The 13,932-nt window shown below is 60.4% G+C and overlaps 1 protein-coding gene across 2 annotated transcripts in view; it reads left to right on the top strand.

Annotated features, from left to right (window-relative positions):
- Positions 1-13,932, top strand: part of BSN (bassoon presynaptic cytomatrix protein) — a 116,004-nt gene that overhangs the window by 94,469 nt on the left and 7,603 nt on the right. For both annotated transcript variants that reach the window (XM_054481598.2, XM_063661115.1), the window contains exons 4-8: positions 581-1,027; positions 1,489-8,142; positions 10,434-12,510; positions 12,824-13,629; positions 13,750-13,849. In XM_054481598.2, the coding sequence (XP_054337573.1) occupies positions 581-1,027; positions 1,489-8,142; positions 10,434-12,510; positions 12,824-13,629; positions 13,750-13,849 (10,084 nt within the window). The remainder of the gene's footprint in view (positions 1-580; positions 1,028-1,488; positions 8,143-10,433; positions 12,511-12,823; positions 13,630-13,749; positions 13,850-13,932) is intronic.

The raw sequence follows: 13,932 nt of genomic DNA, 5'->3' as shown, positions 1-13,932 counted from the left end.
CCACCAAGCAGGGCTACTCCCAGACAGTCTCCCCTGGCCCCAGGAGTCTGCACCCTTTCTAGCATAGCCCTTACCTGGGAAAGAGTGTGGGGAAGGATGGAGTCAGACCTGAGAGCTGGGAAGCAGGGGAAGCGTAGTGCCTCCAGGAAGTGCTCCATGCTTGGATGCCACTCCTCTTCTGCAAGGGTTTTCAACTGCTGGACTCCATACCAGCCCACTAGGAGCCGTTTGCTCCCTCAGATTGAGACCTCAGCTTCCCCCTGTGCTTAGGGCTAGGCCCTCCCGTCCCCCACAGTTCTTCCCCTTTTCTGGCCGGGTGAAAAGTTCTCTGTGGGTTAAGGAAAGTACTCTTCTTTGGGGTTGTTACTTGCATTCTGACTTTGTGTATGTTCATCTCAAGGATAGGGGAATTTGTTATTTGGGGGCAGTAAATCAATCAGTCTTTTTCTCCTTATGTCTTTGGTGTTATGCTTTGAAAGTTCTCTCCTCCCTAAGGTTACAGAAATAGTTATGGAAATATTATTTGAGGACTTCAGTGTCTTTTTAATTTTCATCAACACCCTCTCCCATTTCCTTGCAGAAAACAGAGTGGCTCTGTCTGAACTGCCAAACCAAGCGGCTACTGGAGGGCAGCCTAGGAGAGCCGACCCCCCTGCCGCCACCCACTTCACAGCCGCCCCCTGTAGGGGCCCCTCACCGTGCATCTGGAACATCCCCTCTGAAGCAGAAAGGGCCACAGGGGCTGGGCCAGCCATCAGGCCCCCTGCCTGCCAAGGCCAGCCCTCTATCCACCAAGGCCAGCCCCCAGGCCAAGCCCCTCAGGGCTTCTGAACCCAGCAAGACCCCAAGCAGTGCCCAGGAAAAGAAGACCAGAGTTCCCACTAAAGCTGAGCCCATGCCGAAGCCACCTCCAGAGACTACCCCAACCCCTGGGACTCCTAAAGTAAAGAGTGGGGTGAGGAGGGCTGAACCTGCCACCCCTGTCGTCAAGGCTGTTCCAGAAGCCCCCAAGGGTGGGGAGGCGGAGGTCAGTCCCATTCACTTCCCAGAGACCCTAGCTTTCAGACAGGACAGTCTATGGAAAGGCTTGCCTCCCTGGGTGGCTGAGGCTGTAGGCTCAGGACAGGTGCCTTGGGGCCACACAGGAGGGAGGGGACACAGTAGAAGGAAAGTCTAGATGAGGTTCTGGCACGCTTGGAGACTGAGTTTTACACTGGTGCTGTGTCTGGCACCTTGTCAGATGCTTTGCTGGGTTTTGATACCCTTTGACCTAGTAAAGTTTCTCTTTGAAGACCAAGGGCTGGTTTGGGCTTGCCATGGAACCTTCAGGTTATTCAAGGCCAGAAGGAGATAGTGTGGGTGGTGTGCCCTAAACCCTTGGGAAATGGACAGACTCTTCACTAGGGTCCTGGGATTGACAGGGAGGGTTGGGTTCCCACCATGAGTTTTGCCATGGGGAGTCAGTGTCTGCTTTTCACCCTGCTGCAGGACCTGGTGGGCAAGCCTTACTCTCAGGACGCGTCTCGGAGCCCACAGAGCCTCAGTGACACAGGCTATTCCTCTGACGGCATCTCTAGCTCCCAGAGTGAGATCACAGGAGTCGTGCAGCAGGAGGTGGAACAGCTGGACAGTGCAGGGGTGACAGGGCCACATCCACCCAGCCCCTCCGAGATCCACAAGGTGGGGAGCAGCATGCGGCCTTTGCTGCAGGCCCAGGGCCCGGCCCCAAGTGAGCGGAGCAAGCCACTCTCTAGCAGTACTGGCGAGGAGCAGAAGCAGCGGCCCCACTCCTTGTCCATCACGCCTGAGGCCTTTGACTCTGATGAGGAGCTGGAGGATATCCTGGAGGAAGACGAAGACTCTGCTGAGTGGAGGCGCCGGAGAGAGCAGCAGGACACTGCTGAGTCCTCAGACGACTTTGGCAGCCAATTGAGGCACGACTATGTGGAGGACAGCAGTGAGGGTGGCCTGTCCCCTCTTCCACCCCAGCCCCCAGCCCGGGCAGCAGAACTGACCGATGAGGAGTTCATGCGACGGCAGATTCTGGAGATGAGCGCCGAGGAAGATAACCTGGAGGAGGAGGACACTGCCACCTCTGGGCGTGGCCTGGCCAAACATGGCACCCAGAAGGGTGGCCCCAGACACAGGCCTGAGGCTAGCCAAGAACCAGCAGCACTGCCCAAGAGGCGCCTGCCCCACAATGCCACCACGGGCTATGAGGAGCTGCTCCCTGAGGGAGGCTCAGCAGAGGCTACTGATGGCAGTGGGACCCTGCAGGGTGGGCTCCGTCGCTTCAAGACCATTGAGCTCAACAGCACGGGCAGTTATGGTCATGAGTTGGACCTGGGCCAAGGCCCAGACCCCAGTCTGGACCGGGAGCCTGAGCTGGAGATGGAGAGCCTGACGGGCTCCCCTGAGGACCGCTCCCGTGGTGAGCACTCCTCTACATTGCCTGCCTCCACACCCAGCTACACCTCAGGCACCTCTCCCACCTCTCTGTCCTCCCTAGAGGAGGACAGTGACAGCAGCCCCAGCCGCAGGCAGCGTCTAGAAGAAGCAAAGCAGCAGCGCAAGGCCCGGCACCGCTCCCATGGGCCCCTGCTACCCACCATTGAGGACTCCTCGGAGGAGGAGGAGCTGCGGGAGGAAGAGGAGCTGCTGCGTGAGCAAGAGAAGATGCGGGAGGTGGAGCAGCAGCGCATCCGCAGCACAGCCCGCAAGACCCGGCGGGACAAGGAAGAACTGCGGGCCCAGCGGAGGCGAGAGCGCTCCAAGACACCACCCAGTAACTTGTCACCCATCGAGGATGCCTCCCCCACGGAGGAGCTGAGGCAGGCGGCCGAGATGGAGGAGCTACACCGCTCCTCCTGCTCCGAGTACTCACCCTCACCCTCCCTTGACTCTGAGGCTGAGGCCTTGGATGGTGGCCCTAGCCGGCTTTACAAGTCAGGCAGTGAGTACAACCTGCCCACTTTCATGTCCCTCTACTCACCAACCGAGACACCCTCCGGCAGTTCCACCACTCCCAGTTCCGGACGGCCCCTCAAGAGCGCCGAGGAGGCTTATGAGGAGATGATGCGCAAAGCTGAGCTGCTCCAGAGGCAGCAAGGCCAGGCGGCAGGGGCCCGGGGACCCCATGGCAGCCCCTCTCAGCCCACAGGCCCCCGGAGCCCGGGCTCCTTCGAATATCAAGACACTGCAGACCGTGAGTATGGCCAGGCTGCTCAGCCTGCTGCAGAGGGCACGCCAGCCAGCCTGGGAGCAGCTGTGTACGAAGAAATCCTTCAGACATCACAGAGCATAGTCCGCATGCGGCAGGCCTCCTCACGAGACCTGGCTTTTGCTGAGGACAAAAAGAAGGAGAAGCAGTTTCTAAATGCTGAGAGTGCATACATGGACCCAATGAAGCAAAATGGTGGCCCCCTTACCCCTGGTACCAGTCCCACCCAGCTCGCTGCCCCTGTGTCCTTCTCTACCCCCACCTCCTCAGACAGCAGCGGGGGCCGAGTTATTCCCGATGTCCGTGTCACTCAGCATTTTGCAAAGGAGACTCAGGACCCCCTCAAGCTGCACAGCTCTCCTGCCTCCCCTAGCTCAGCCTCCAAGGAGATAGGCATGCCCTTTTCCCAGGGCCCTGGGACCCCAGCCACCACAGCTGTGGCTCCTTGTCCAGCTGGGCTGCCACGAGGATATATGACTCCAGCCTCCCCAGCAGGCTCCGAGCGCAGTCCTTCACCATCTTCCACAGCCCACAGATACGGACACAGCCCAACGACTGCAAACTATGGGTCCCAAACTGAGGATCTACCCCAGGCCCCCAGTGGCCTTGCTGCAGCTGCACAAGCTGCTAGAGAGAAGCCCTTGAGTGCGAGTGACGGTGAGGGTGGCACTCCTCAGCCTTCCCGGGCATATTCCTACTTTGCAAGCTCCAGCCCACCTCTCTCCCCGTCTTCCCCCTCAGAGAGTCCCACATTCTCCCCTGGCAAGATGGGCCCAAGGGCCACAGCAGAGTTCTCTACACAGACGCCAAGTCCAGCCCCTGCCTCAGACATGCCACGGAGCCCTGGTGCCCCCACTCCATCACCTATGGTAGCCCAGGGTACACAAACACCACATCGACCCAGCACGCCTCGCCTGGTGTGGCAGGAGTCCTCTCAAGAGGCTCCCTTTATGGTTATCACGCTGGCATCAGACGCCTCCAGCCAGACCAGGATGGTACATGCCAGTGCCTCCACCTCCCCGCTCTGCTCACCTACTGAAACCCAGCCCACCACCCATGGCTACAGCCAGACAACACCTCCGAGTGTGTCTCAGCTGCCCCCAGAGCCACCTGGGCCACCTGGCTTTCCACGGGTGCCCAGTGCTGGTGCAGATGGGTCCCTGGCACTATATGGCTGGGGTGCCCTCCCTGCTGAGAACATCTCCCTGTGCCGGATCTCCTCTGTCCCTGGGACGTCTAGGGTTGAGCCAGGCCCCAGGACCCCTGGCACTGCAGTGGTAGACCTCCGTACAGCTGTCAAGCCCACTCCCATCATCCTCACTGACCAGGGCATGGACCTCACCTCTCTTGCTGTGGAAGCGAGGAAGTATGGTCTTGCCCTGGATCCAATCCCAGGACGGCAGTCGACCGCCGTGCAACCCTTGGTTATCAACCTCAATGCCCAGGAGCATACCTTCCTTGCCACTGCCACCACCGTGAGCATCACCATGGCCTCGTCTGTGCTCATGGCTCAACAAAAGCAGCCTGTGGTCTATGGAGACCCCTACCAGAGCCGCCTTGACTTTGGCCAGGGTGGGGGTAGCCCCGTGTGCCTGGCCCAGGTCAAACAAGTAGAACAGGCTGTCCAGACAGCCCAATACCGAAGTGGGCCCCGGGGAAGACCCAGGGAGGCCAAGTTTGCCAGATATAACCTGCCCAACCAAGTAGCTCCTCTGGCCAGAAGAGACGTTTTGATCACTCAGATGGGCACCGCCCAGAGCGTTGGCCTCAAGCCAGGCCCAGTGCCAGAGCCAGGTGCCGAGCCCCACCGGGCCACCCCTGCAGAGCTGCGGTCACATGCTCTGCCAGGTGCCAGGAAGCCACACACTGTGGTGGTGCAGATGGGAGAGGGCACAGCAGGCACTGTGACCACACTGCTCCCAGAGGAGCCTGCGGGTGCCCTGGACCTTACCGGGATGAGGCCTGAGAGCCAGCTGGCATGCTGTGACATGGTCTACAAGCTCCCCTTTGGCAGCAGCTGCACTGGCACCTTCCACCCGGCCCCCAGTGTGCCTGAGAAGAGCATGGCAGATGCTGCCCCACCTGGCCAAAGCAGTGGCCCCTTCTATGGGCCCCGGGACCCTGAGCCTCCTGAGCCCCCCACCTACCGGGCACAGGGGGTGGTGGGGCCTGGGCCCCATGAGGAGCAGAGGCCCTACCCACAAGGCCTGCCTGGTAGGCTGTACTCCTCCATGTCTGACACCAATTTGGCTGAGGCTGGCCTCAACTACCATGCCCAGAGGATCGGGCAGCTCTTCCAGGGTCCTGGACGAGACTCGGCTATGGATCTCAGCTCACTGAAGCACTCCTATAGCCTGGGCTTTGCGGATGGACGCTACCTAGGGCAGGGCTTGCAGTATGGCTCAGTCACGGACCTGCGTCATCCTACAGACCTTTTGGCTCACCCGCTTCCCATGCGGCGCTATAGCTCAGTGTCAAACATCTACTCAGACCACAGGTATGGCCCACGGGGAGATGCAGTTGGCTTCCAGGAGGCCAGCCTGGCCCAGTACAGTGCCACCACAGCCCGTGAAATCAGTCGCATGTGCGCTGCCCTCAACTCCATGGACCAGTATGGTGGGCGGCATGGCAGTGGTGGTGGTGGCCCTGACCTTGTGCAGTACCAGCCCCAGCATGGGCCCGGGCTCAGTGCTCCGCAGAGTCTGGCTCCCCTCAGACCTGGACTCCTTGGTAACCCCACCTTTCCAGAGGGCCACCCAAGTCCTGGGAACTTGGCCCAGTATGGGCCTGCAGCAGGCCACGGAACAGCAGTCAGACAGCTGCTGCCGTCCACAGCCACTGTACGTGCAGCTGATGGCATGATCTACTCGACTATCAATACCCCAATTGCTGCAACACTGCCCATCACCACCCAGCCTGCCTCAGTCCTGCGGCCCATGGTGCGTGGTGGCATGTACAGGCCTTACGCATCTGGTGGAATCACAGCCGTGCCACTCACCAGTCTGACACGTGTGCCCATGATTGCCCCCCGGGTACCTCTTGGACCCACAGGGCTGTACCGATATCCTGCACCAAGTAGATTTCCCATTGCTTCCAGTGTTCCACCTGCAGAAGGGCCTGTCTATCTGGGGAAACCTGCTGCTGCCAAGGCCCCTGGGGCTGGGGGCCCTTCAAGGCCAGAGATGCCAGTAGGGGCTGCACGGGAAGAGCCTCTTCCCACAACCACCCCTGCTGCCATCAAGGAGGCTGCAGGAGCCCCAGCTCCTGCCCCACTAGCCGGCCAGAAGCCACCAGCAGATGCTGCTCCTGGGGGTGGCAGTGGGGGCCTCAGCCGGCCAGGGTTCGAGAAAGAGGAAGCATCACAGGAGGAGAGGCAGCGGAAGCAACAGGAGCAGCTGCTCCAGCTAGAGCGGGAGCGGGTGGAGTTGGAGAAGCTGCGACAACTTCGGCTGCAAGAGGAGCTAGAGCGGGAACGTGTGGAGCTGCAGAGGCACCGTGAGGAGGAGCAGCTGCTGGTGCAGCGGGAGTTGCAGGAGCTGCAGACCATCAAGCACCATGTGCTGCAGCAGCAACAAGAGGAACGCCAGGCTCAATTTGCACTGCAGCGGGAACAGCTAGCGCAGCAGCGTCTGCAGCTGGAGCAGATCCAGCAGCTGCAGCAGCAGCTGCAGCAGCAGCTAGAGGAGCAGAAGCAGCGGCAGAAGGCTCCCTTTCCTGCAGCCTGTGAGGCACCTGGCCGAGGGCCCCCCCTAGCGGCTGCTGAGTTGGCCCAGAATGGCCAGTATTGGCCCCCCCTTACACATGCAGCCTTCATTGCCATGGCAGGGCCTGAAGGACCTGGGCAGCCTCGTGAGCCTGTGCTGCACCGGGGTCTCCCCAGCTCTGCCTCAGACATGTCACTGCAAACGGAGGAGCAGTGGGAGGCCAGCCGTAGTGGCATCAAGAAGCGGCACTCCATGCCACGCCTGCGGGATGCCTGTGAGCTAGAGTCTGGGGCTGAGCCCTGTGTGGTCAGGAGGATTGCCGACAGCAGCGTGCAGACAGACGATGAGGATGGGGAGGGCCGCTACCTCTTGAGTCGGCGACGCCGGGTACGGCGGAGTGCTGACTGCAGCGTGCAGACAGATGACGAAGACAGTGCTGAGTGGGAGCAGCCAGTGCGCCGCCGCAGGTCTCGTCTTCCCCGCCACTCAGACTCAGGCTCTGACAGCAAGCATGATGCCACTGCTTCGTCATCCAGTGCTGCTGCCACTGTGAGGGCCATGAGCAGCGTGGGCATCCAGACCATCAGTGACTGCTCCGTGCAGACGGAGCCTGACCAGCTGCCCAGGGTTTCTCCAGCCATCCACATCACAGCTGCCACCGATCCCAAGGTGGAGATCGTCAGGTACATATCGGCGCCAGAGAAGACTGGGCGTGGGGAGAGCCTGGCCTGCCAGACGGAGCCAGATGGGCAGGCCCAGGGTGTAGCCGGGCCGCAGCTTGTAGGGCCAACTGCCATCAGCCCCTACCTGCCTGGCATCCAGATCGTCACCCCAGGGCCTCTGGGCAGATTTGAAAAAAAGAAGCCAGATCCCCTGGAGATTGGGTACCAGGCCCACCTTCCTCCGGAGTCTCTCTCACAGCTTGTGAGCCGCCAGCCTCCCAAGTCCCCTCAGGTCCTCTACTCACCAGTCTCACCCCTGTCCCCTCACCGGCTCCTGGACACCTCCTTTGCTTCCAGTGAGAGGCTGAACAAGGCTCACGTGAGTCCCCAGAAGCACTTCACGGCTGACGGCGCTCTCCGCCAGCAGACGCTGCCTCGCCCCATGAAGACCCTGCAGCGGTCCCTGTCTGACCCTAAGCCCCTCAGCCCCACCGCCGAAGAGTCTGCCAAAGAGAGATTCTCCCTCTACCAGCACCAGGGGGGGCTGGGTAGCCAGGTATGGGAACAGGGGCTATTCCAGGGTGGGACAGGGGTCTCTGTCTAGCCCGAGGGGCCCCCACAGGGAGGGGCTTCTTCTGGGGTGGGAGTAGAGGCATCTCTGGCCCCAGAGGCCCAGGGGAAAGAGTCAATGAGCAGATGCTCCCTGGTGCACATCTGATAGAGCCTGCAGCCCGGCAGACAGCCTGGCAGATACAGACACACACATGGGCCCCCACAGCCTTGCAGCCATATACCCTACTAGAAGCTTCAGCCTCCTCCCAGCACTGTCCCTTCACCACCCATACCTGGTCCAGCCCCTGCTACCTCCCCCTTCAGGCCTCTTCAGCTCTCACTTCTAGTCTGGACCCCTTCCACTCCAAACTTCATCTATGGGTGTTTCCTAAGAAAATCAGTCACATGAACCTGGCGAGGCTGCTCTCGTCCTCTCAGTCCTGGCCTGGTTTCCATTGCCACACAAGAAGCCCACACCCCTATGGCCTAGCACTAGAGGCCCATCCCAGTGGGCTGCAGTGTGCTCTCTGTCCCAGGGTGTTCCCTGCCCCTACCTGGCCCTCGGTAAATCTGTTTACACATCTGTCTGCTCCCCTAGATAGGGGATTCAGAAGCATAAACTTACCCTTGGCTGTGGCTTTATTTGCCAGTGATGGATGGGGACTGTGAGAAGTGGCTTGGCTGTGGGCTGCAGCAGAAGTGAGAATAAAGGGTTGTGAGGGCCTAATGCCAACAACTGAGTGCCAGGCTGAGGAAGATGGGCTTTTCCTGAAGACCCTGGAAGCCTCTGGAGGTTTTAGGCATGTGAGATGGGACAAAGCAGATGTTTTGGAAAGTTTCTTGGGCAGAATGTGGGAGGAAGGGCTGAAGGAAGAGACCTGGCAGAGGAGGCAGGAGCCAGAGGCATCGTGAGGTAGATTTGCCCATTTTCAGGGTGTGACACAGAGAGGAGAAAAGTGGAGCCTTAGAATGGGGTTTGTGGAGGTGATAATCTTGGGTAGTGAAGTCTTGGTGTATGCAGGCCATATATAGGGGTGTGGGTGGGATCAGGACTCTAGGCTGGCAGGGAGGGCAGGTCAGACAGGCAGGGTGGTCCTGGCTGCAGGCACAGAGGTCCTATGGGCTGGCCACGTGAGACCAGGCCATGATAGGCACTCATGATGCGTGGCCAAAATAAGAAAAGAGACAACAGAGTGAGGGGTTCAAAAGGCTAAATTTATTCCATAAAAGGCCCACCCTGAAATTTTGAGGGCACACTATAATTTTTATTATGACATATGGTGGATGTAGGTGGGAGGTTTTTAGGTAGTTACTTGGCAAGGTAAAAAGTAAGAATCCTACAGGAGTCACTTCCCAGTATATTTTGGAATTTGGGTGGTCCATGAAACCCAAGGGCATGGGGCATTCTAGGAAGGCTAGGAGCTAGAGAAAAAGGGAGAAGGCAGACTGAACTGCCAGGCAGTGTGGACCTTCAGGCAATGCAGAGTGTCTAGGGTAGGCAAGGAGGACCCCATGGTAGGCACTGTTAGGGAACCTTGACCAGGAAGCCATGCTGCTGGAGGTAGGGCTGGAGAGGACTTACAGGTGCACGGGTGGCTCCAGAGAACAGCAGGTTGACCGAGGGACATGGAGGGAGCTGGGGACCAGGCCAAGAGCACAGCCCAGAGGGTTTGGCAGAGGGCGGTGCAGGGCACTAGAGGAAGAGGGTGGGCAGGCAGCTGAGAAGCCTGCCACTTTAGAGAGGACTAGGGCAGGATGCAGAATGACTCAGAGTCTGCCACGATTGGCATACAATCCACATGTGTCCCTTCCCATGCTCCTCTAGGGAGCCTGGCGGGCCCAGGACCCTCTCCACTCCACGCCTCCTGTTCATAGTCCACTGATCTCAACCCCTGTCAGCTGCTAGGCCCCAAACCCAGAGCCACAGCTGTACTCTTCTTACCTCAATGTGAGGCAGAGGGTGGCAGGCCCATTGGAGATGTGCAGGGCTTCTCAAAGTCATGTGCTGGGCCAGTACAGGACATTGGCATGAAGGGAATCTGCCCCTACCCTCCTGCTTCCCAAAGCTCTGGGAAAGAGAAAGGCTGTAAAATAATCACAGATCTTCCCACTATGGCAAAGAAACCAAGGCCTATGGGTGGGCAGGGTAGGCCTCCAGGCTGCCTGGTAAATCAGGGCACCAGCAAGATGGAACCCAGCTCCTTCCCCAGACCAGGCCTGGGTTCTGCCACCCCACACCCCATCAAGTCACCACACCTTGGGTCTCAGTGCTGCCCACCCTTCCCTCTGTCTCAGGTGTCGGCGTTGCCACCCAACAGCCTGGTCCGCAAGGTGAAGCGGACACTGCCCAGCCCCCCTCCAGAGGAGGCTCACCTTCCCCTGGCTGGCCAGGCCTCCCCACAGCTGTATGCAGCCAGCCTGCTGCAGCGAGGGCTGACGGGGCCCACCGCTGTCCCTGCTACCAAAGCCAGCCTGCTCCGGGAGCTGGACCGGGACCTGCGGCTGGTGGAGCACGAGTCCACCAAGCTGCGCAAGAAGCAGGCAGAGCTGGATGAGGAGGAGAAGGAGATTGACGCCAAGCTTAAGTACCTGGAGTTGGGTATCACACAACGCAAAGAGTCTTTGGCCAAAGACCGGGGTGGCCGTGACTACCCACCCTTGCGTGGTCTTGGCGAGCATCGTGACTACCTATCGGACAGTGAGCTCAACCAGCTGCGGCTCCAGGGCTGCACCACTCCCGCTGGCCAGTTTATGGACTTCACTGCCACTGCCGCTGCTCCTGCCACCCCCTCTGGTCCCACTGCCTTCCAGCAGCCCCGCTTCCAGCCTCCGGCCCCACAGTATTCTGCAGGCAGTGGTGGGCCAACTCAGAACGGATTCCCAGCCCACCAGGCCCCCACCTACCCTGGCCCCAGCATGTACCCAGCTCCTGCCTTCCCTCCTGGCGCCAGTTACCCAGCTGAGCCTGGCCTGCCAAACCAGCAGGCTTTCCGTCCCACAGGCCACTATGCAGGCCAAACACCCATGCCAACCACACAGGGCACCCTTTTTCCAGTCCCTGCTGATAGCCGTGCCCCACTGCAGAAGCCACGCCAGACATCGCTAGCCGACTTGGAGCAGAAGGTGCCCACCAACTATGAGGTGATCGCCAGCCCCGTTGTGGCCATGTCTTCAGCCCCATCTGAAACCAGCTACAGTGGCCCAGCAGTGAGCAGCAGCTATGAGCAGGGCAAGGTCCCTGAGGTGCCCCGGGCTGGTGACCGTGGCAGTGTGAGCCAGAGCCCAGCCCCCACCTACCCCTCTGACTCACACTATACCAGTCTGGAGCAGAACGTTCCTCGAAACTACGTAATGATCGATGACATCAGTGAACTGACTAAGGACAGCACCTCTACTGCTCCTGATAGCCAGCGGCTGGAGCCCCTGGGGCCAGGCAGCAGTGGGCGTCCAGGGAAGGAGCCTGGAGAACCAGGTGTCCTTGAGGGGCCCACACTGCCCTGCTGCTATGCCAGAGGAGAAGAGGAATCTGAGGAAGACTCATACGACCCCCGCGGGAAGGGTGGCCACCTCCGGAGCATGGAGAGCAATGGTCGACCAGCCAGTACCCACTACTATGGTGACAGTGACTATAGGCATGGGGCTCGAGTAGAGAAGTATGGTCCAGGGCCCATGGGGCCCAAGCATCCCTCCAAGAGCCTGGCTCCAGCTGCCATCTCAAAGCGCAGCAAGCACCGGAAGCAGGGCATGGAGCAAAAGATATCCAAGTTCTCGCCTATTGAAGAGGCCAAGGACGTAGAGTCAGACCTGGCATCCTACCCGCCACCTGCAGTCAGCAGCAGCCTGGTCTCTCGGGGCAGGAAGTTCCAGGACGAAATCACCTATGGGCTCAAGAAGAACGTGTATGAGCAGCAAAGATACTATGGGATGTCCAGCCGGGACGCAGTGGAGGAGGACGACCGCATTTACGGTGGGAGCAGCCGGTCCCGGGCACCTTCTGCATACAGTGGGGAGAAGCTGTCCAGTCACGACTTCAGTGGCCGGGGCAAGGGGTACGAAAGGGAACGGGAGGCTGTGGAGCGACTTCAAAAAGCGGGCCCCAAGCCCTCATCCCTAAGTATGGCCCACAGCCGGGCACGACCCCCCATGCGGAGCCAGGCCTCTGAAGAGGAGAGCCCCGTCAGTCCTTTGGGGAGGCCCCGCCCTGCCGGAGGGCCCCTCCCTCCCGGCGGGGATACCTGCCCACAGTTCTGCTCCAGCCACTCCATGCCTGATGTCCAGGAACATGTCAAGGACGGACCTCGGGCCCACGCATATAAGCGTGAGGAGGGCTACATCCTGGATGATTCCCATTGCGTGGTTTCCGACAGCGAAGGTAATGGCAGCCAGGGGTGATTTCTGCGGATACTCAGCAGCTGGGGGGCCTGCCTACCTGTGGGGCCCTGGGCCCTAAGATGTCCCAGCAGGGTCTGGTCTGGCGCCTCATCTGGTGGGCCCTGCTGCAGGCAGGCTGCCCTTGCCTGCTCCATCTGTGCCCTGGTCCCTGGTTGCGGGAGGGTGGGCTGGGGGCCTGCTGATCTGCTTGTGGCTGTGGCACCCACTCTCTTGGTTTCTTTGCATGGCTTCAGCTAGGCCTCCCCCTGCGGCTAGCCCGGGGGTTGATGGTATTCTGTTTTTGGTCTCTGAAGCGTATCACCTGGGCCAGGAGGAGACGGACTGGTTTGATAAGCCCCGGGATGCCCGCTCTGACCGGTTCAGGCACCACGGGGGCCATGCAGTTTCCTCCTCCTCCCAGAAGCGAGGCCCTGCCAGGCACAGCTACCATGACTACGATGAACCCCCTGAGGAGGGCCTGTGGCCTCACGATGAGGGTGGCCCAGGCCGCCATGCCTCAGCCAAGGAACACCGGCACGGTGACCACGGGCGGCACTCAGGCCGCCACGCTGGTGAGGAGCCGGGACGGCGTGCTGCCAAACCACATGCTCGGGACCTGGGTCGCCATGAGGCCCGGCCCCACTCTCAGCCCAGCTCTGCTCCAGCTGTGACGAAGAAGGGTCAGCCTGGGTACCCCAGCTCTGCTGAGTACTCACAGCCATCCCGTGCTCCATCCACATACCATCATGCCTCTGACAGCAAGAAGGGCTCCCTGCAAGCCCACTCCGGGCCCGCTGCCCTGCAGTCAAAGGCAGAACCCCAGGCGCAGCCGCAGCTGCAAGGTCGGCAGGCAGCTCCAGGACCACAGCAGTCACAGTCACCATCATCCAGGCAAATACCCTCTGGGGCAGCATCACGCCAGCCACAGACACAACAGCAGCAGCAGCAGCAGCAGCAGCAAGGTCTTGGGCTGCAGCCCCCACAGCAGGCTCTGACGCAGGCTCGGCTGCAGCAACAGAGCCAGCCAACCACCCGGGGCTCAGCCCCTGCTGCCAGCCAGCCTGCAGGGAAGCCTCAGCCAGGCCCCACCACAGCCACAGGTCCTCAACCAGCAGGACCGGTAAGCAGAGCTCCCATGCATGGGTTGTAACCAGGGAAGATGCTATGAATGAAGCTTGGACATCCCCTTGGTTCCAGGCTGGGCATGGGCAGAATCTTAGCTATAGGTTCTGTGTTGCAGCCACGGGCAGAACAGACAAATGGCTCTAAAGGGACAGCCAAAGCACTGCAACAGGGGAGGGCTCCTCAGGCCCAGCCAACACCAGGACCTGGACCTGCAGGTGAGCCTATCCTTTGGCACCCTTGGCTATGGCCCAGAGCACCCAGGCTCTTCTCTCTATATACCACCTGTGCCCTGAGCTCT

The sequence above is a fragment of the Pongo pygmaeus genome, chromosome 2, assembly GCF_028885625.2.
Source record: "Pongo pygmaeus isolate AG05252 chromosome 2, NHGRI_mPonPyg2-v2.0_pri, whole genome shotgun sequence".
NCBI lineage: Eukaryota > Metazoa > Chordata > Mammalia > Primates > Hominidae > Pongo > Pongo pygmaeus.
The sequence above is the reverse complement of the archived record's forward strand: the minus strand, read 5'-3'. Positions and strand labels throughout refer to the sequence as shown.